The 21,830-nt window shown below is 37.8% G+C and overlaps 1 protein-coding gene and 1 pseudogene across 2 annotated transcripts in view; both read right to left on the bottom strand.

The window, feature by feature from the left end:
* Positions 1 to 14,885, bottom strand: part of LOC146489731 (uncharacterized) — a 133,431-nt gene extending 118,546 nt beyond the window's left edge. Inside the window, exons 1-2 of one of the 2 annotated variants that reach the window (XR_014858995.1) lie at positions 14,114 to 14,885; positions 10,228 to 11,814 (exon numbers count right to left, since the gene is read on the bottom strand). Coding sequence is in view for 1 of the 2 variants with exons in the window: in XM_085094036.1 (XP_084950162.1) it covers positions 11,611 to 11,814; positions 14,114 to 14,857 (948 nt within the window). In the remaining variant the exon portion in view is untranslated. Of the gene's footprint in view, positions 1 to 8,283; positions 11,815 to 14,113 lie in introns of those variants that run through there. The other variant, XM_085094036.1, reaches the window with a different exon arrangement.
* A 27-nt stretch (positions 14,886 to 14,912) lies between these two features.
* LOC146489730 (uncharacterized) lies at positions 14,913 to 15,926 on the bottom strand (annotated as a pseudogene).
* Between the last annotated feature and the right edge of the window lie 5,904 nt (positions 15,927 to 21,830).

Genomic DNA, 21,830 nt, shown 5'->3' with positions numbered 1-21,830 from the left:
ACAAGATTCATAGTTTCCTTTAGACCTCCTGGCCATCTTCTTTCCTTTTCCTCACTATTACTACTTTTTTCTTCTTTCCTTTGTTTTGTGTTTGTGTCTGAAGCGTGTATGTCGTAGGTGTAAAACTAATAATAATAGCTAAAATGCGCGGGAAGGTACCGCGAAAAGTAGGAAATACAATCTTTGTTTAATTTTTTGGGGATTTTGAAAACTTATGTATACGTAAGTGCCTGGAGAGGGACAACTCGGGTCAAAGAGAGGCAAAAATTTATAAATAAAGCAAAATGAAAGAGTACCCAAAAATCCTTAATCCATTCGTAGTTTTTAACCATCGGTTAAAACCACCTTATTTAACGAAATTTTAAAGCAGATAGCTGGCATTCTTACAAATCAAATATCAATAAAATTATTTTCCACAGCAAAGAACATAACCTATAGACAAAACCAAAATCACAACCCGAGGAGAAGGGGGTAAGGTAAGGTGGATTATACTTGAGAGGACTTAACGCTTGAACGCTTAACTTATGTTTTTATTTCAGCAAGCAGCATCAAACTTTGTTACTTTTAGATATTTTTGGGAACAGGTTGCCGGCTGTAATCGGTCATGCTCATGACGGATCTAAAATGATCGTCGTTTATAATAATAGCATTTTTTAAATTTTTTAATTGGTTTATAAAGAAATGACTTATACCATTACGTACATTTGCACAGACATTAACTGCATGTAATAATAACAATACTATTGACGAACACAATTGACATTCATTAGTTGTGAATAAGAGTTTCATCGCTTACATAAACATACAAACACGAATAAATGTTTATCACACCTACTAGTATTTAAATCATACCTAGAATACAAGTTTACCATCGATGAAAAGTTTATCCGGTTCAGTCTGAGACTTCCTGAATACCGCATTCAGGCGGGACAATCTGGAGTTGGTCAAATGCACCACGGTGCAAATTATGTGGCTTTTTTCGCTTCTTGGTGAAAAAAGCTTATTCTTCCAATAAAAGCTTATTCGCACCAAATTAAGCCCCATTAAGCCCGTAAGAGAAAATATATGAGCCGTTAGTCGGTACCAACACAACTGTCCGTAATAAGCGGGTGTCCGTAAAGTGGGGTTTCATTTTATATGGTTGGCTCCGCGAGTGGACAAACCCTACGCTGTGTTTGGCTACCAAAGCGGGCAAGAAGGAGCTGTCTTGTCTATTCAGAATTACTCGGAAAAAAGAACCGAGGCGTGTCGAAAAACGCAAAAAACAAAATAAAGGAAAAAGGAACTTGGCCAAATATCCGTTTGCATTCCAGCTGTTGTATCGTTTGCCTGAATACAACTCTTCACTACGAACAGTCCCTCAGCTGTGCCGGCTCTGAAGTCGAATAAAACTGAAGATAGCGCAAGTGTTTGCACAAAAGAAATGAAACAAACAAAACAACAGCAGCAACAAAGATTAGACTTTCTGAATGTCCGTTTTATCTCTGCTAGAGAGCAGGGGCCAGTAATTTTCAATCAACGACATTAAAGTCATTGAACTGGAGCTCATAAAATCAAATAATGATAGCATTCGAAAAGCCAAAGAAGGATATTTGATTTGAAGACTCAAAATACTTGAAAATTATGGGTACCGTACCACTTTTAACGGGTCCGTACCATTTTTTTTTGTAAACGGCCCTCAATTAGTTTCGATGAACTGCCCTGATAGAGTACGCAGCTAAGTTACACGAAGTGCTTACAATACAATACAAACTTTATTGACACTACCCAAGGGGCTCCTTTTTAATTGTCATTTAAAAAACCCAGGAAGTGACAATTCAATGATGAAGACCTGTGTCCAGTCTTAGATTTAAATAAAGGAATGTGTAAAGGTTGTGAATAGCGAGTCAATTCAATTCAATTCAATTCAATTTTATTTACACTTATTACAACGAAATACAATATATTTTACAGTAAGAAAAAAATTAAACGTACAGAGCAATTTACTTAATGATTTTACTTTCTACGAAAGAAGTGCGTAGTGGCCAAAGGAGCAAGGCTTTCGTGTTGGCCACTACCTCTGTGCAGTTAAATAAAATAGGGGGAAGAAGAATTTATAATACTGGTTGAAGAGCTCTACTAGTTAATTTAGGCTTGGGTTAGGAAAATACAACAGTAAGGAAAAAAGTGTTTACAGCAAATATATATAAGTATATAGTATGCGTTATTTTTTTTATATTATTTATGTTTGGCTATCAAGTAGAAAAAGTTTGAATTTCTTTTTAAAAACATTGTAGGGCAGACACTCAACTTCCATTGGAATTGTTTCCCAGGTTTGTGGTGCCACTACTCTAAAGCGTGCTAAACCATAATTAGTTCTAGAAAATGGTCTGTACAGGTTTTGAATAGTGGCAAATCTGATATTATATTTATGGATATCAGAAGCTAAGGAAACAAGATCATGGAGTGCAGGGGGTGTTTCTTTTTTATTGTATTGTAATTTATGCACAAGGGATCCAATTTTCAACATAAAAATGTTCTCTAGCTCACACGCCCACTTACTTACTACAAGCGATAAGAGGGGGTGCAGAGCCCGTCATACACTGAAAGGCCAACAATTAAAGCGTCACGAAGCAAAACAGCCGCCATTTGACTGGTAGTCAACGCAGATCTTTCAGGACGGGAGAGACGCGATCAAACTTCGTGGTGCTGCTGATTATACGGGCGGGAAAGTTCTGAACTGCTTCAAGCTGACGATGGTTCAGCAGAATCCAAACGGACCAACAACAAAAAATGGTGGTTCAGAGAATTAACTCTGTAGTGTAAGTTAAAGTGCCATGTGAACCCAGTGGTGGTTGGACACGGTCCGCAAAGCATGCTGGGGCGAGTTGTCGGTTGTAAGGAACCTTCGTGCTGTGCGGATTTCAAGGAATGACAAATTTTCGCTTCAAAAAGAAAGAAAATCGGTTAATTCGGCAATTTATTCGATAAGTTTTCTCCGGTTACCGTTAGCGCACATCGACTGACTAATTTAACGCTCAAAACGTTGGGTTTACACGGCGATCCTAGCGATCGATCGATCGAAAGCCGGTACAGCCGAAACTGCTCCATGTAATCAGTGTAATTTAATAGCACTTCCATACAATTGCAAAACCAATCCTGTCGTCCTTCTATGTAATCGTACCTTTTGAATTATAATGTACGATCACGGGCTCGAAAATCTAGCATTGAAATATTCAGAGTTCATAACTACTGGAATCCAATTCTGGTGGAAATAGCCGAATATTATAATACGAAATGAAGTAAACAAGGATTGTAGGGAAATGAAGATTTTCACGGCCTTACTGGATCCGAATTTCTTTTAACCATTCTGTATACTGGTTGCCAATGAGACTGGGACATGGAAAAAAGCTCTCACACAAGTTCAGTTTGCAAGAGTCATAGATTTTAGCCACACAGGAGTACTAGATATATGTTTGATATAACAAGTCCTTCAATAATAATTTGTTTTATTACATCACATGTTGCATGAGGGAAATGAAAACATCAAATTGATATTGAATGAAATAAGTCAAAGAAACCTTATAAACAACAAATACTCTACCTTCCTTTACTGGGCAGACAATTACTTTGTATGAAAGAGTCAGTGTATTTGATCAAGGTGAGGGGCCCTGGGTGCATGCTCCCTCTTTAATTATATATTTAAAAGAAAATAAGGCCTTTTAATACAAACATCAATACACAAAACAATGTTATGGAGATTATATACATTAGTACCCTCAAACATAGAGAGTGTGAAAGCCAAATAGTAAGTTGGTAAGGAATCACAAATGAACAATAAAAATTCAGAGTAAGTACAAATAGCTGCTCAAAAATGATTACTCCTTTCCATAGTCTAATAAACTATGATAGCACACAATATAAAAATAATGACTTCACAAAAGTTTTGCCCCTCCCCCATTACTACAGTGGTTCAGCCTTATGAAAAACTCCAAAAAACCTGTGAGCAAATTATTCTCTTTGATCTTGGAAGATTTCTAGTTCAGTACTAACAAGACAGACTACCAACTATCAAATCTATGTTTTTATTTTATTTTAATAATAACAATCACATTAATAATGAAACCTGCTGTACATATTGCACATGTAATTCATAACTTGGCAAAGGGGCACAGTATTATAGTCACACTAGATGTCCTCCTCTCCTTTACATGTACTAGTCACTTTAAATCTACAACATATCCATTATAATTATGTTATTGGATAATTTGGAGAAATATTGAAATACAAAAATTGAGGGGAACTCTGCTCACAAGGCATGCCCCCCACTCATAAACTAAGGGCCTGTTTACATCGAAGTGTATTTTGTACACCAATGTGAAGGTGGATGACTCGACATAGTTTGCAGAGCATACCAGAGATTTCAGCCACTGACAATAGCCAAGTACAATTGAGGGGCACAGTATTATAGTCACACTAGATGTCCCCCTCTCCTTTACATGTACTTGTCACTTTAAATCTACAACATATCCAATAATTATGTAATTAGATTGGAGAAATATTGAAAATACAAATTGAGGGGAACTCTGCTCACAAGGCATGCCCCGCCGTTCATAAACTAAGGGCCTGTTTACATTGAAGTTTTTTTTGTACAACAATGTGAAGGTGGATGACTCGACATAGTTTTCAGAGCATACCAGAGATTTCAGCCACTGACAATAGTCAAGTACAATTGAGATCAAACTTAGCAAAGGGGCACAGTATTATAGTCACACTAGATGTCCCCCTCTCCTTAACATGTACCTGTCACTTTAAAGCCTACAACATATCCAATAATTATGACTTAGTAATTGGATTGGAGAAATATTAAAATACAAATTGAGGGGAACTCTGCTCACAAGACATGCCCCCCCCCCCTCATAAACTAAGGGCCTGTTTGCATCGAAGTGTATTTTGTACACCAATGTGAAGGTGGATGTCAGACTCGACATAGTTTGCAAAAAGAGCATACCAGAGATTTCAGCCACTGACAATAGTCAATTACAATAATTATTGAGATCAAACTTGGAAAAGGGGCACAGTATTATAGTCACACCAGATGTCTCCTTCTCCTTTACATGTACTTGTCACTTTAAATCTACAACATATCCAATAATTATGAATTGGATTGGAGAAATATTGAAATACAAATTGAGGGGAACTAGCTCTGCTCACAAGGCATGCCCCCCCCCCCCCCCCCCCCCATTCATAAACTAAGGGCCTGTTTACATCGAAGTGTATCTTGTACACCAGTGTGAAGGTGGATGACTCCACATAGTTTGCCGAGCATACCAGAGATTTCAGCTACTGACAATAGTCAAGTGCAATTGAGATCAAATAAGCATACATCTACTTTGAAGGTCATCTTGCAAATCAGCTGTCAATCCCTTTTATTAACAACACAAATTACATACAATTTATACACAATTATATATTTATACAATAAGCACAGAGGTAATAAGTCAAATTATCAATAGAGATTTCATATATGCTTGACTATTGATGTAAAATATATGCCTGAAGTGACTAAATGTTTTTTTTGTATGGGAATATATGGAAATTAACAATTATTCCATGAGCGCGCGTTGGATATGAGATGGTAAATAGCCAACGAGGCGCGAAGCGCCGAGTTGGCTATAACTAATCTCATATCCAACAAGCGCAAATGGAATAATTGTTTTATTAAATTCTCCGCGTTTGGATATTGCTGTTGAAGTTTAGTGAATTTTTATAATTTTAAGAAAAAATTTCCTTCAAATTAAAACGACCGGATGTTGAGGCAACCTCCGACCAAAGCGCGCGAAACCTAATGATCACATGACACGCGCAGCGCTTTGCAAACGGAGTTGAATGAAAAATCGAAGGCGAAGAAAATCGGACACAGTCGGACATCTAAAATTGAAAAAACGTTTAAATGTATGAATTATAACCTTTCTGAGACTAGCATTCAAGTGCTTTTGAAGTTTTAGCTGATCGAGAAGCGTAATAGTTGTGCACATTTGAGCAAATGTTCTGCTATGTGGTGCCGAGCGAAGGAAGAGATCAGTGCAAGGACGGTTTTTCTCATGCTGAACTGAATTCATCGCGGACGATTTAAAACACTTCAGGCAAGTGCAAGAGTACGAGGTACAACCTCACTGAGACAAGCATTCAGTGCAAGTTTTTAAACTTCAAGCTTATTTGAGAACTGTAAGTGCTGTGCACATTTGTGCAAATGTTTTGCTGAGTGGTGCCGAGCGACGGAAACGAACATTATGGCCGCCGCTCGTACGGATTTCATAGATGAACTTTTCCTCAAGTCCTCGTAAATGCGTAAAAACATAAAGGCAGGCATAAAGCTCTTCCTAAGAAATTTCTTCGATTGGCTTTAACCTCTTACCGCCAGGATTTGCAAGCCATCCTGAAATTTTTAAAGGTAACCGATTGTTATTGTTGTTGTTATGTGATCTAAAAATCTTAAAATCTTGCAATTTTAAAGATTTTAAAGGAAACTTTACCATTAAATAGCGTCATACCAAACTTTGTGGCTTTTATCGTTGTTATATTGAGATGGCATTGGTTGGTATTTCTTTCTTTTCTTTTTTTTCTACATATTTCCGAATAAACTTTCGCTTCCCGCCGAAAAAAAATTAGCTTAGCGACACCTGGAGCATTCGTTTTCCATATAAGGTCAAACTACGGTCTATGAGCTGATAACCGAGATTTAGTAAACCAATCAGAACGCTCGAAATGCAATATCCGAGGCTGAGAATTTAATAATACTTAACAATTATTCCACGAGCGCGCGTTGGATATGAGATGATAGATAGCCAACGAGGCGCGTAGCGCCGAGTTGGCTATAATCATCTCATATCCAACAAGCGCAAGTGGAATAATTGTTTTATTAAAAACAATCAAGAAATATTGCTAGATCTTACGGATTTCGCTGTGCAAGAATAACCAGCAGAAAATTTAATGGTCGCCATTTCTCGGCCATGGTATAATGGCTCATATACCATGGCCGCTAAGCCAATCAAATCCCTCGAATTGCATTATTCAATGATTCAGTTTTTAATAAAGTCAGTTAACGCATAGAGTGTATAAATATACAGCTCAGGCATGCAAATTGTTGTACAAGCATACAGTAGAATGTAATTTCTGCACAACCGATTCTTAATTTATGGAACTAAGTCGCAAGTGTTTCACCTTTTTCGTTATTAATTTTTCTGTGGATCTGTGCTTGTGATATTAATATTTCTGATATTTTAGTCCACATCTACCAACAGTCCATAGCCCTGAAGCCTCAACATTTTTGTCCTGAGGTGAAATAGCAGGTCATTTAGAACAGCTGGCTAGAGCTTTTACTTGAGCTTTAGTTGTAAAACTAGAGACAAATCAAGCAAAGAGCAAAACGTCACAATAAATCTTTGTGTTACATCCTGACTCGCTCATTGTTTGCTCCTCGCAATCGCCAAACTTTAAACGCACATAGCAGAAAAACGGTGAGAGGTGCGATGGGGTGCGATGCCTTAAAATCCAAGAGCAACTCTTTATTAAACAAAAATGGTGTAATTTTTTTTCTTGGAACCCTGACGATATAGAGTCAAAAAGCAAACGCGTTCATTGATCATTGCACGTGGAGAAAAGCCGCCATATTGGACAAGCTTGAGAGGAAGTCGAATATTGACGACAATAACCGAGGAAATTATGAGAAAACACAATCACTGGCCACCTACATACCTCGTCACCTGTTGAATCCTTTCATTTGGAAGAAAAGCCGTCTACACGGTGAATAAAACAGTAAATAAGACGAAGCAATTATTCGCGTGAAGATCCTTCCTAAAAACGCTGGTGAAAGAATACGGTGATGTGATTGGCCAATCATGGCATGGCTGCTACCATGATGCTCTTCGGACCGTGTCCAACCACCACTGATGTGAATCCATGAAACTTTTAAAAAACCTTGATCTTACCATAATGAGTTAATTTCTTTGTGACCTTAGTGCTAGCGGCACAACATTTATTTCTACCCTACATATTCACATCACCGCAATTACCACCACAATCACTGCACCCACGACTTCTCCTTCTGAATAATAAAAGAGTTTGCTCAAAGCTAAGGGATTAATTATTGTTACTAAACTTTGTCTGTCAAACACGTAGTTGACACGATTAATTTGGGCCAAACTTGACATGCAAGACGAAACGGTTTTGAGGATGCAATGGTCTTTAACGGTTTCGAAGAAGTGCGATTATTCCCAACAAGGACAAGTAGATTCACACAAGTGTTTTATTCAACAACTAAATCAGTTACTGCTACTTACAAGAATATATTGTTGATCAGCAATTCTCCATTGACTACGGAAGTTATTCTAAATTAAAACAAACAATACTGGTGGCATGAGTAAAAGAAATCGATCCCGGCCGCCGTTTTATTTCAGGGTTGCACAAATCCTCACCAGGGATCAATTTAATAAACCATTTACACTTGTAGTGTCCTTGTAGTTTGGACCGTTGGTGTGACACGCGCACACAAAATAGAAACTCAATGAAAGGCTCAAACGAGATCAGTATCGTTAAAGACAAATAATGTTTATTTGACTCTTTTGTTGAGTGAGTGTCGATAACATAGTCTCCCTCGCAGCCGTTCTGAGACTCGTCACAGAACGGCTGCGAGGAAGACCAACAATAACAAGGCCAAGACTGTTAAGTACAAGTGTAAATGCTTCATTAAATTGGCCCAAGGACCACCAAGGATAAAACGAGGAACACTTCGGAAGACAAAATGGCTGGTGAGTAAGCGTGTAGATTCCAGCTTAGGCGTTGTGGATGAGCCGAGGCCACACGCCACGAGCTCTGGGATACGTTCTACGCATCTCGGAATAGTCCGATAACTAAAAACTCTGACAAACTCTAAAAATGGTGTGTTGTTAAACATGGGTTTTTAAAGAGCTTAAAAAAAGTTCAAAAATTCCGTTTCCCAATGTAAACCAACATTTATCTATATCTAACCTTGAACTAACATTTTGCTACAACTGTAACATTATTTATTGTAAATATATGTAAATAGCTTTGAAGTGCTCCTCTGAATTCTAAAATCAAACAGCTATAGCAAAAGAATCTATTTAATAGCATTTAACTCTATCTTCGTCTCCTTCAAAAAGATCTGGGCGTTGAATGCAGAATTGATGAAGTATAGTATGATTCCAACGACACAGAAAATGATGCAATTTAGTTATCGGTTCTTCTCAAACTCATTAATGGTTATTGAAGAGAAAACAAAGGATTCACTACCGTGAAGGAGGTCATAAAATTTGGTGAACACTTTTGCTTTAAATTTTTGCCAAAATTATTAATGGTAGGGAAGCTTTACCAAACACTCAAAAGTGTTTCATCCGATTTCTATATACCCCGAACATGGTTTAAAAAAAAAAAAAAAACCTCGGCTGCGCCTCGTTTTTCCAACTCACTTCTCTGTGTTTGATATCAGTTCCACAAAACGAGCGGACGCTGAATATGCACAGCCTTCCTGATTGATGGCCAAGTGCGAACACAGCTACTGTGTGCTAAAAATGACATTTTTCTCTTCACGTCATTTTACGAATCACAACCTTACGAACTCTTCCAAAACAACGTTATGTGGGGGCCACAAACCTCACATAAAAATGACACAACTATCAGCCTATCAGAATAAGCTTGAATACTGTTACTCCTCAAAAGGTTAAATCGAAGTCGGAGTAAACAACAGAAAACAAGGTCTTTGGAAATTTGGATCGTTCTCGCCGACAGAGTATACTGATAGAGTATACTGCAGGTGTACCCAGTTCAGTTTCATGCTTAGAATATTGCCATGGTCCCTTGAAAAGAGCCAATTGTCATCCAATAAATATTTGTCACATTGAAGGAACCGTTCACAATGTCCTTGGCTTCCCTTTTAAAATCTAAGAATTCCTGGTAAGACTGAAGGCGTCGCTTCACAATCGGTTGGGCTCGCGCTTCCTGTCGCTCAGTTTGCTGTCTGGATCTTTTCCTATCTTTCTACCTTTCCCTTTTTTTGTTTTGTTGTTGTTGCTCTTTCTTCTAGTTAAATTAATTTAGTCTAGCTCAGTAAGTTGCATTGATTACAACTTGTTTTGAAATGTCGTACCTCTATATCAGAAAGACATCAACTGAGGAATCGAATTCACAATAACAGTAAGTAGGTACATAAGTAAGAAAGAAAGTATAAACTAAGTAACTGGCTAGCTGATTGTAGCTAACAAGCCAGCCAGCTGGCTAGGAAACAAGTAGGCAAGCAATTAAGTAAACGTGACAAGAAAAACCTATGTAATTTTCATCTAGGCCCCAATAAACAGAGAAGAAAAAAGTAAAACCGAAAAGAAAACAAATAGGAAAAAAATAAATAAATAAATAACACGTTCACCGATTATAAACCTCGCAACCTTAAATATCAGAATATTCCAGGAAAAAGCTACCTATACGAACTACTAAAATCGTTTTACATACTACTCAGTTTAGACAAGTGCACGCTACTCATCTTTTTGAATATGAATAAATAAAACATCATATATTGAACTGTGGATGAAAGATTAAATAGAAGAAAGATTCTCGCAGTTAGTACGCAACTTAAGCAGTTGCAAAAAGAAAGCCTGAAAAAAAAATTAGGCTTGAACGAGATTCGAACCCATGACTTCAACGATATTGGTGCAGTGCTCTACCAACTGAGCTATCAAGCGAACTGGGAGCTGGTCATATTGTGAGTTCATAATATACCCGTGAAGGATGAATAAATGAATATGAATATATGAAACATCATATATTCAACTGCGGATGAAAGATTAAATAGAAAAAAGATCCTCACGGTTAGTACGCAACTTAAGCAGTTGCGAAAACCTGAAAAAAATTCAGGCTTGAATGGGATTCGACCCCAAGACCTCTGCGATGCCGATGTAGTACGCTACCTACTGAGCTATCAAGCCAACTGGGAGTTGGTCATATTGTGAGTTCGTATTTTTTTCCGGCCTTCTTTTCGCAACTGCTTAAGTTACGTACTAACTGCGAGGATCTTTTTACTGTTTAAACTCATCTTTGTATTGGTTTGGGTACGACTACAACTTGTTTTGAAATGTCTTAAATCCAAAACCACTGCAGAATAATGAAAAATACTAAAAAAGAGAAATACGGTCATTGATAAAAAGAACCAGTAACTAGCGTAAATTAAACTGCTAACAACTATTTATAAAACATATTTCTCCTAAAACTATTTACACGAGCTACATTAACTACTAAAAGCTTCCAAAAAAACTATTCTACCTCCATTTAGTCAACTTTGGTCTACCACGTTATTTTCAAACACTTTGGCTACAATTGCCTTTTAATGTCCTAAATCTGTATCAGATAAACATTCTTAGACGTACAAGAAAACTACTTGAAAATAATTAAACATACTTCAGTGACATGTCCATAGCCTATAAAAATTGCTACCTAAAAGCTACTGTTTTCACGTGAGTAAAAAATAGACTACTAAAGACTATGAAATTTCTTTTTCTATTTACTATTCTCAAATAATTGGAAACAGAGATTAACGAGACTTACATGCCATTTCATATTTTATTATGTTTCAGTAAACTGCTCCAGTTCCTCAATAATCTCTTCCATATTTGGTCTCTCCGCAGGATCTGTCTGCAGGCACCTCCGTACCAGGCCTCTAAGCACACGGTTCGTTACCATAAAGAGTTGCTCTCCACGCCTTTCAGGGTCTGGCATTTCCCCGATGCACATTTCACAGAGAAGGACACCAAAGCTGTAAACATCAACCTATAAGAACAAAGAATAACCTTATTATAAGTATTGAACTATTTATACATCTGTCGTCAATTTTTAAAAAAAATTGTGACATTTTTACTGCATACTAATGCTACTTGTCATTGAAAGGAAGTAAAAGCGTTGTGCGGTAAAAATCACGAGGCTGTCAAATGCCGCGGGGAAGACTAATACCCAGGGCCTCGGGAAGGACAATGAGGAAAATGCCCCCACTAATGCCCGGGGGGATTGACGCTGACGGAATAGCCCATTTCGGAATAGACACTTGTCCAAAATGGCGGCAACAGATTTGAATGAGTTAAAATTAAACTGAATGCAAAACTGATGCCAGCAGTGGAAAGGCTAGGGCACCTTTACTTTAGTAACCTTGCAAAGTTTCAGCATATTAGGTGTTATATCAGCTTAGGAAATGTAAGATGAAATTTGACAAATTTACAGACGTTTGTATGACTGGGGGTATACGTCATACCCCCAGTCATACAAACGTCTGTACATTTTTCATTTTTTAACTTACGTTTTCTCAGCTGATATTACACCTGATATGCTGAAACTTTGCAGGGTCACTACAGTAAAAGTGCTTATTCCAGTGCCGGTATACGTTTTTAATTTTTATCTTATGTGAATTTTGGCCGGCATTTTGAAGAAGAGTCTATTGCTTTGAACCTCATTACGAAAGTGGGCCTAGCAAAGCTTTTGATGTGAAAATTAGTTTTGCTTGCATATGAATGAAAACTGATTCTCAGAATAAAAATTACGTACGAAGCCTTGCTTTCATAATGAGCTTCAAAGCAACTGGAAAAAAGGGCCTATTACATGTACCTAAATGACCTAAATGAAATCACAAGAACGGCTTCTGTTGCAAAATACAAGAGGCTTTGATTTCTCACTGGGCGGAAAACACAATAGGCCTTATCACGGTTTTCGACGCCGTTTTGACGAGTAGGCAAACACGTCTGAAATAATTCAATTCAATTCAATTCAATTTTATATTTCACACGTACAGCGAGATTCAATACAATACATAAAAAAACAATAAACATTTATATAACATTTATATTAAAAACATTTATATTACAGTGTTTGTATGGAAATCCGATGTCAAATAATTGTTATAAAACATCGCTTCTGAAAAATTCATGAATTGGAAACTTTTGGCACAAGGAAAAGGATTTTAAGAAAAGAATTGGAGGGATGTAGCTTTGCCAGAAAGCGTTCAGTCGTGTTTTGAACTTTCCATACATTTCCCTGTATTTTTTCCCGCGAACTATTTTTAGTAGCAGTTCACGGCTGGTTCGCTATACAGACAAATGTATGGAAAGTTCGAAACAGGACTGGACGCTTTCTGGCACAGCTACATCCCTCAAATTGTTTTCTTAAAATCCTTTTCCTAGTGCCAAAAGTTTCCAATTCATGAATTTTTCAGAAGAGATGTTTTATGAAAATTATTTGACATCGGATACTGTTATTTTAAGACTGTTTGCCTACTCGTCAAAATGGCGTCGAAAACCGTGATAAGGCCTATTAGTGTAGAGCTCTTCTCAAATGTTTAGCAAGCATTGGCTTATGAAATCGTGTCGGAGATTTCTGATATGGTACTTCAAAACAAAGTATAGGCGATTTGAAGTTTATACATCCAAAACTAAAGCCATTCTTGTAAATCACCGACCTGGTTTTAGATGCCAATGCCTGCTACAGATCTTACAACCACAGAATATTTAATGGTTATTAGTTATGCGTGTAATTCACGTTTATAAGGCAAGGTCGATTTGCACTTAAGGTCTTGTAGTGCGTTTAATTTTTGTTTTATCCAAACTTTTAAATGATATATAGGTTTGGGTAGTTTGCTCTTAAACTGAGCGCGACAAGGTCAAAAAGATTTAGTGTTAAATAGAGTTACCAACATAAGATTTGGCCTAATCCGCGACCCTTCGGACTAAACAAATCTTGGAGGAGGCAGCGTGGTCGAGTGGTTAGGGCGCCGGACTTGAAATCCGGTGGTCCCTGGTTCAAGTCCCGCTCTGACCGCTAGCTTGTAAATAGCCAGCTGGTCTGCCTTCTGCCAGTTGGGATTTTTAACTAATGTTATTTTCAATTTAAATTGTTTCTCTGTGAAGTTTAATGCTTGGCCCTACTAGCACATGTGCTATAAACACTGCCGAGGGTAAATAAAAGTTATTTATCTTTTTTTATTTTTATTTTTTGGAGCACTGCAACCATTCTCCAACAATCTTCAAGAATCTCAAAGAACCACTTAATAGTTCAGTGCATTTTTAACTCAATAAATTGTACTGACCATGGCTGTCTGACTTGAAGAAAGTGCTTCAGGCGCGCTATAAATTGGAGCTCCAGGAGCCACTGTCATGGTCTGCTGAATGAAATTAGCAGTGCCATAATCTGAAACTTTAGCTCTCCACTGGTCACCCTGTCGCCATAGCAACACATTAGCACTACTGACATCACGGTGAATAATAGGAGAGGGCCTCTTTTGGTGAAGGTAGTTCAGTGCTCGGGCAACATCTAGAGAAATGACAGTGATTTCTGTTTCAGAGAGTTCACGCTGCTCTAACAACGCTCGTAAACTTCTTTCCATGAGCTCGGTGACAAACAAAGGGCTTCCCTCGTCATTTGTTGCTCCAATGAATTGCAACAAGCAAGGATGGCGGCATCTTGAAGCAATGTTCATTTCTCTCTCAAACAAGCGTCTGTTATGACGAGACAAAATTAACTCATGAATCTGTTTCACTGCTATACTACAGCCGCAGTATGTTCCCTCGTTAACGCTTCCCCAACTTCCCCTCCCAAGGCACTTGTCTGTCAATTGAATTTCGTGGCGGGAAATGACCCAGTCACATGTTTCTTGTTGACGCTGTTGGTTCAATGTTTGCCGAGCTGCTGTAAGACTCAACTCAAGTTCATTCACCTCCTGTTCTTTTGCTCCCAGCTGTCTCTCTAAGGTGGAAACGCGTTGCTGTATGTTAGCCACTTCTTCATCTTTTTCTCTAATTTGCCCTTCACAGTTTGCAAGCCGCTCCTCCATCTCTGCCCGTTCTCTTAGTGAATTTTCTTGTTGTTGTTCTTTGTCTCTCAGCTGCTCATGTAAGCTGGCCTCTCTCAAGTCTCTCTCTTGCAATTGTTCTTGGCAATTTTTTCAGCCGCTCCTCCATCTCTGCCCGTTCTCTTTGTGAGTTTTCTTGTTGTTGTTCTCTTTCTCTCAGCTGCTCACGTAGGCTGGCCTCTCTCAAGTCTCTCTCTTGCAATTGTTCTTCGCAACTTGTCAGCCGCTCCTCAATCTCTGCCCGTTCTCTTTGTGAGTTTTGTTGTTGTTGTTCTTTTTCTCTCAGCTACTCATGTAAGCTGGCTTCTCTCAAGTCTCTCTCTTGCAATTGTTCTTCGCAATTTGTCAGCCGCTCCTCCATCTCTGCCCGTTCTCTTTGTGAGTTTTCTTGTTGTTGTTCTCTTTCTCTCAGCTGCTCATGTAAGCTGGCCTCTCTCAAGCCTTGCTCTTGCAGTTGTCCTTGGCAATTTGTCAGCCGCTGTTCCATCTCTGTCAGTTGTCTTTGTGAGTTTTCTTGTTGTTGTTCTTTTTCTCTCAGCTGCTCAAGTAAACTTGCCTCTCTCAAGTCTCTCTCCCGCAACTGTTCTTGCCAATTTCCCAATTTTCTTTGTACGATATCTGTTTGTTGTTCTGTCTGGCTTAGCTGTGGGATTAAGTTGGCTTCACATTCTTCTTTTTCTCGCGATTGTTCTTGTAAAGAATGCAGCGCTGGTTGTCTTTCCCCATCATTGCTTGGTAAGGTTTCTGAGCAATTGAAAATATGAACTCAGTTTCAGTGAGGTATTCTTTCTTTGTCACAAGTTACTAATCTAAATTGGCTTAAAAAGGAACAACAGCTATTTAAAAAAACAACAACTCATAAAAATCTGGACGTTCTATTTTTAGGAAAAAGTTGGTGAACAGATCATCCAAGCCATGAGACTCTTACATTTGAAGAATTTTACAAGAGAATATAACAAAACAATCAATATTGTGCGTTTTTGAATACAAGAAGAGGAGAATGACCAAAAAAAAAGAAAGGAAAAATCATTCTACTTGTCAACTGACCCATGCTATGATGCTGACAAGAAGGGCCAAAAATAACTGTGTCACAACATAGATTTTCTTGTTTAAAAAAGTAAACAAGAACACTTTGATGGGTCTTAAGCGCACTAGTCCTTAGACCAAAAAAAAAAACCGGACATTCAAATTATTTTATTTTAATGAAGAAATTTCCTAATCTAATACAAGAAAATAAGTTGATGAATTATCCTCGTCAGATAATTGATACTGGGAGTTGCTAGAAAGCTGAATGGAGTACTTTTTTTGACGGAACGACAAAGTTTTATACTGAATCAAAGGCTCCTGTGAGCCAACTCGTGAATGCAGATGACACATAGTAATTGAAATTTACACGGCTACGGAAACTTCCTTGAAAGCTAAAAGAAATTATATCTTTGCCCCGATTATGCAACGAAAAATAACCATTCTTGTACTACAAAAATGATTGTCAAATTATTCTCTACAGATTGAATAAGATTATTCTGATGCGCCGATTAAAAAAAAATCACGTGTTTTTTTTATTTAAAGTTCATAGAAGCACGCCATGTACAGCTACGTCATGCAAATTTGTGTCCCCGATAGTCCAGGGCTACTGGATTTTGCGATCGGGCTAGTGGATTCTAACCATCACTTGCCCGATGGGCAAGTGAAGCTTTTTGGGAATTAAAATTACAAAATTACTGTAGGGCAAGCCGATCTCACAAAGGGAAATCTGTTCAACAAAGTATCGAATTAGCTTTCATGCTCGACATAAATGCGTGAAATTTTTCCTTTGGAGTTCAGTCCACGCAATCCTCAAGTAAAAATAATGAACTATGACAAGCTCTTGCTAAATAAGAATTATTTATCGACCGTGTCCTTTTGCTTTCCCATAAATTACCAGTTGTAAATTTCGAAAATGAAACATTTTTCCTTTAAAACCTCTATGAAAGCTGACAAGATCTTAAATGTTCTTTTAACCAGAAATTTGCATAATTTGTTTGCGACGTCAATGATGCGTGACATGGCACATTCCGCTTTCGCGTGAAAACTGACAAATTAAATTATTTTTTAATTAAATTATTTTTAATTCTTAAAAGAAACCGCACTTTGTAGAAAAAAACGAAAAATCTCCATTCTTACACTAAAATGATTATCAAATTATTTTCTACAGAATGAATGAGAGAATTCTGACGCGTCGTGAAAAAAAATTTCACGTTTTTTTTTCACTAATTGAGTTTACGACCCAGGACTTTCTGAAAAACTGAAAAAACTTGTAACTTTGCTCAGATTGAACGAAAAACCTCCATTCTTGCACTAAATGATCGTCAAATTATTCTCTACATATTGAATAAGAATTTCCTGATGCGCCGTGAACAATAAATGTTCGCGTGTTTTTTCCACTAATTGAATTTAAAACTCACTCACTGCGCACGCCCGAAAGTTAACGACAGAACCAAACGACCAACCAGCCAACCAAGTCAAAAGTCAGCTATCGCTATAACTCGTTCATTGCGCTACGCGCATTCACGAGTTAAAAATGCGGGAAGGGGTTAAGGGCCATCTTAAATTCTTAAACTTTGCAAAACGTTGTACCTGACCATGCAAATCATAACTTTTTAATAAAAAAGGGGTTTCACCGAGCTCGTTTTAAGTTATAACCATTTAGGCTAAAATGATTATAACTAATCCTGGATTAATAACAACTTTTCTTTACCACTGGCTTAACATTAGAGATAAAAAAAACTATCTTGATGAGCGAGCAGAAAACCTCGGTTAACTTTTAATCGTTAATCGCCTTTCGAACAACCGGGCCCAGGTGTTTTAACAAGTTATACTGTTGCCGTGGTAACCTATTACGTCAAGAAAACGCCCAAAACTTGTTCACCAATAATTAGGCATTTGTTCGATGGAAGTGGTATTCTGTTCAAGTATAACTGATGAACAAATATTCTTGTTGGCTGCTCCGAAGCCCTCCTTATTTCTATCTGGTAACTTAGTGTTTCTAATATCCTATTTTATTACTTGGGCGGAGCCCAAGTTATAAAATAGGATTTCTTCGTAAGCCTCAAATGGCAAAGAGAGGTCTACTGCGCGTGCGCTACATGTTTGCCGAGTCTGCATGTATTCATCATAAGCCGCCATTACGGGACAAGAAACAGGGACTTAAAATCAACACAACGAATAACGTATTCTTAAAAGAAAACAGCTAGTATGTGTGTTGTCTGCTAACTCCTTCCATTGAACGAAACTAGGGGGCAACTTTCCTTTCAGGACGGATATTTTCCAAAAGTTCGACTTCGATTAACCTTCCTCGCAGACGCTCTTTTGGCTCTTCTCGATATATCCCCCTTCGGTGTCAAACGTAATCGATAAGATCAGGCCGTAAACACTGAATTTACATACAGCCGAGTAAAGCCATTCATTTCTCTGGCCGAAATATAAAAAAGAAAACGTTCAATTAACTTTAAAGATTCAAGACCATTTCGTGGGTGAAAGGCTTAGCGTAAAGTAGAATACTAAAACTAAAGCTTCGAAAATAAATTTCATTCGGGGTCCAGTGTGAGCGATAAGATCTATTCACCAGACACTGAAAGTTTGCTAATGCACAGCGACAATCAACACTTGACGAACTAATTTCTTTATTTACGTTCACTTGCATAAAACCGAAACAGGGAAAAAAGTGAACGAAGGGGCACGCCAAATTGACACGCTAAACAATAGGCAGTGAGTGAAATGATACGCCGGCATCTGAGCAGTGTGTCAGCAGAATGCACTTCTAATTAATTTTTTTCTTTTGTTCTTTTTATCGCACGATAAAAACAAAGGTGCGTGTTGGATCGAACAATGAAGTGTGTCAAGCACAGCACCGGGTGAAATGGCACGCCAGCGAGTAAAATGGGACGCAAGTGACCAACATGACACGGTAGCCGTGTCCAAGATTTTGAATTTCCTTCAATTTACCGTTCTCTCGTCTTGTCAAACAATCGCAAACTTGGGGAGCTCTTTTCAATCGAGTGCGAAACCAAAATTATTCAATTCATCTTTATTAGACGTTCTTTAAAGTGCCCCTGGGACAAAAATTTCATTTTCCATCTTTTTGCATTTTCGTGTAGAATATGACCTTCTTACTCATGTTACCAAATTCCAATCCTTTACAGCGATTGGAAGTATTTTTTTTAGCCTGTTATTCGAGATTTCACAACCGCCATTACTTGATCTTGTTCCGGAAGTTAACAAGGCCGCTTGGCTCAGATTACAGGAAGTGACGTCATTGGCTCAACACGAAAAATTCCACATGGCTAATTTTCATATGGATTCTACCTCATAAACTGTATTTTGCTGTTGCGAACTAAATAACAGCAGAATACAGTGATCGTTATCAGCTCTTGATCGTTATCAACAGCACTTCATCCTCTGTGCGGAAACATTATGATAACGATCACGCGAGTGCAGTCCCTGAAGACCTCCTTAGCTGTTTTAAAGTACTGAAAAAATGCAGGAACAAATTTGATTGCTTAATTCACGAAATGCTGTACATCAAACAATTAAGACCACGCTTGAATGTACAAACAGATTCGACCCGCGCCAAAGTATTTATTTAAATTACTTATTATGTTAATCTAAGATCTTACTCCGTTGAACTCGCTTATATTATTCATTCCTTGAGAATGGCGTCATGACGTCGCCGAAACGTCGGAACATTATATCGTTAGTTTTTAACAACAACTAAGTAACGCTAGACGCCTTTTTATTTGGGTGTCAGTAAAACGCGGGGTCGGGGTCAGGGTCTCTTTTTTTTTTTTCTGAACATCACAGGTCATTTGTGGGTCAAATAAGGATTCAAGCCAATATAAAAAAGTTAAGTCTCTAAAGCTTACTAGCTTAGGATAGGTCATCGGTGACAACACTCGATGCCGTTCCGTATTCGGACGGACATTGGTTCCGTGAATTGAATAACTTTTATTCTTCTAAGAAACGAAATGAGGCAAAAAATACAAGGTACGAGACAATATACATGTTCTTTGTACATGGGAATTAATTGATTTTGTTTAAAAAACGTTTGCCCAATTGTTAACGGATTTTGCTTAATCGTGCTGAACACATCACAGGCAGCCCAAGTTCGCGTCACTAGAGAGCGTGTAATAATTAATTACTAGTGGGCATGATTACCTAATTAACTACACAAAAGAAAATAACATCACATTTATTCCACTGCGCATATGCCACATATCGACATTCCAATTCAGGATGTTTGTCCCATGAACCTACTTTAAGGTGGCCGAACACAGTTTTCTAGTATACAGGTGTTAGTAAACATTATTTGAAAACTACGTACTTCTGAGTACCCGAAATTAGCATGGAACAAAATTAACTAAGAAGGAATAAATTTTAATACTTCTTGTTGAGCAAGGTGCCGTTGCCATGGTAACACAGTAAGCTATTTACTGTCCACAAATAAAGGTTTTCCTTAATTTTTATAAAATGCACTCATTAGATTTTTTCCATTTTTTGTATCCAGAAAAACTCACAAAATAATGACATAGTGACGCTGCTTTCATGAAATTTTAACAGAGAGATCTCCTGTAAACACAGGCAGCCCAAGTTCGCGTCACTAGAGAGCGTGTAATAATTAATTACTAGTGGGCATGATTACCTTTGAGTGCAAGCAGCCATTGAGAATTTAAACGCATTATAAGACTTTGTATGGGAAATAAAATACTGTCGATTATGAAGTTTAAAAAACGCTAAATTTAACTTTCATTCAATAAAACGAATAAAACTGCCAAGTTCGCGGCGTCACTAGAGAGGGCTAGAGAGCATGTGATAATTAATAACTAGTGAGACGATGACCTTTGAGTGCAAGCGGTATTGGGTTACGGGCAGCCGTTGAGAACTTGAACGCATTATAAGACTTTGTATGGGAAATAAAATACCGACGATTTTTACGCTTAAAAAAACGCTAAATTTAACTTTCATTCAATAAAATGAATAAAAGTGACTCACCTCTGGTGTATTCTTGTGCGTTTTGGGGTTTATTTTGCCGTTTCGGGCGTTCTTTGCAATCACTGTCATTAGGCTTATTGTACTTTGCGAAACGAAATGGAACGAAACGAAATGGAAATCTGTACTTTGCGAAATGGAAATCTTTACTTTGCGAAATAAACAAGTAACAAGTCGAAATTCGTCGTACCGTACAATCCACTGAAATGAATGATCCTTGTGTGATGTCTCTGCGTATCTGTTGCTTTGCATGTCGCTTACGACATCATTCCAGCCGGATATGATACGCTAGCAAGAAAATCTGTACTTTGCGAAATGTAAAAATGAAAATCTGTACTTTGCGAAATGAATAAATGAAAATCTGTACTTTGCGAAATAAACAAGTAGCAAGTCAAAATTCGTCGTACCCGTACAATCCACTGAATTGAACGATCCTTGTGTGATGTTTCTGTTTATCTATCAGTCTGTTGCTTTCCCTATCGCTTGCGACATCATCCCAGCCGGAGATGTCACGCTAGCAAGACAATCTGTACTTTGCGAAATGAAAAAATGAAAATCTGTACTTTGCGAAATGAAAAAAAAAAAAAAATGAAAATCTGTACTTTGCGGAGTGAATAAATAAAAATCTGTACTTTGCGATTTAAACAAGTAGCAAGTCGGAATTCGCCGTACTGACAATCCACGCTCCTTTATCTTTGTGTATCTATTGCTTTCCCTGTCGCTTGCAACATCATAGTACAGATTTTCGTGCTTGCGTGACATTTGCGGCTGTGATGATGTTGCAAGCGACAGGGGATGCAATAGATACACAAAGATAAAGGAACGTGGATTGTAAGTACGGCGAATTCCGACTTGCTACTTGTTTAAATCGCAAAGTACAGATTTTTATTTATTCACTCCGCAAAGTACACATTTTCATTTTTTTCATTTC

Source organism: Pavona decussata, unplaced genomic scaffold (assembly GCF_977016875.1).
Source record: "Pavona decussata unplaced genomic scaffold, jaPavDecu1.1 SCAFFOLD_3, whole genome shotgun sequence".
Taxonomy (NCBI): Eukaryota; Metazoa; Cnidaria; class Anthozoa; order Scleractinia; family Agariciidae; genus Pavona; species Pavona decussata.
This window is presented reverse-complemented; position numbering and strand designations above follow the sequence as displayed.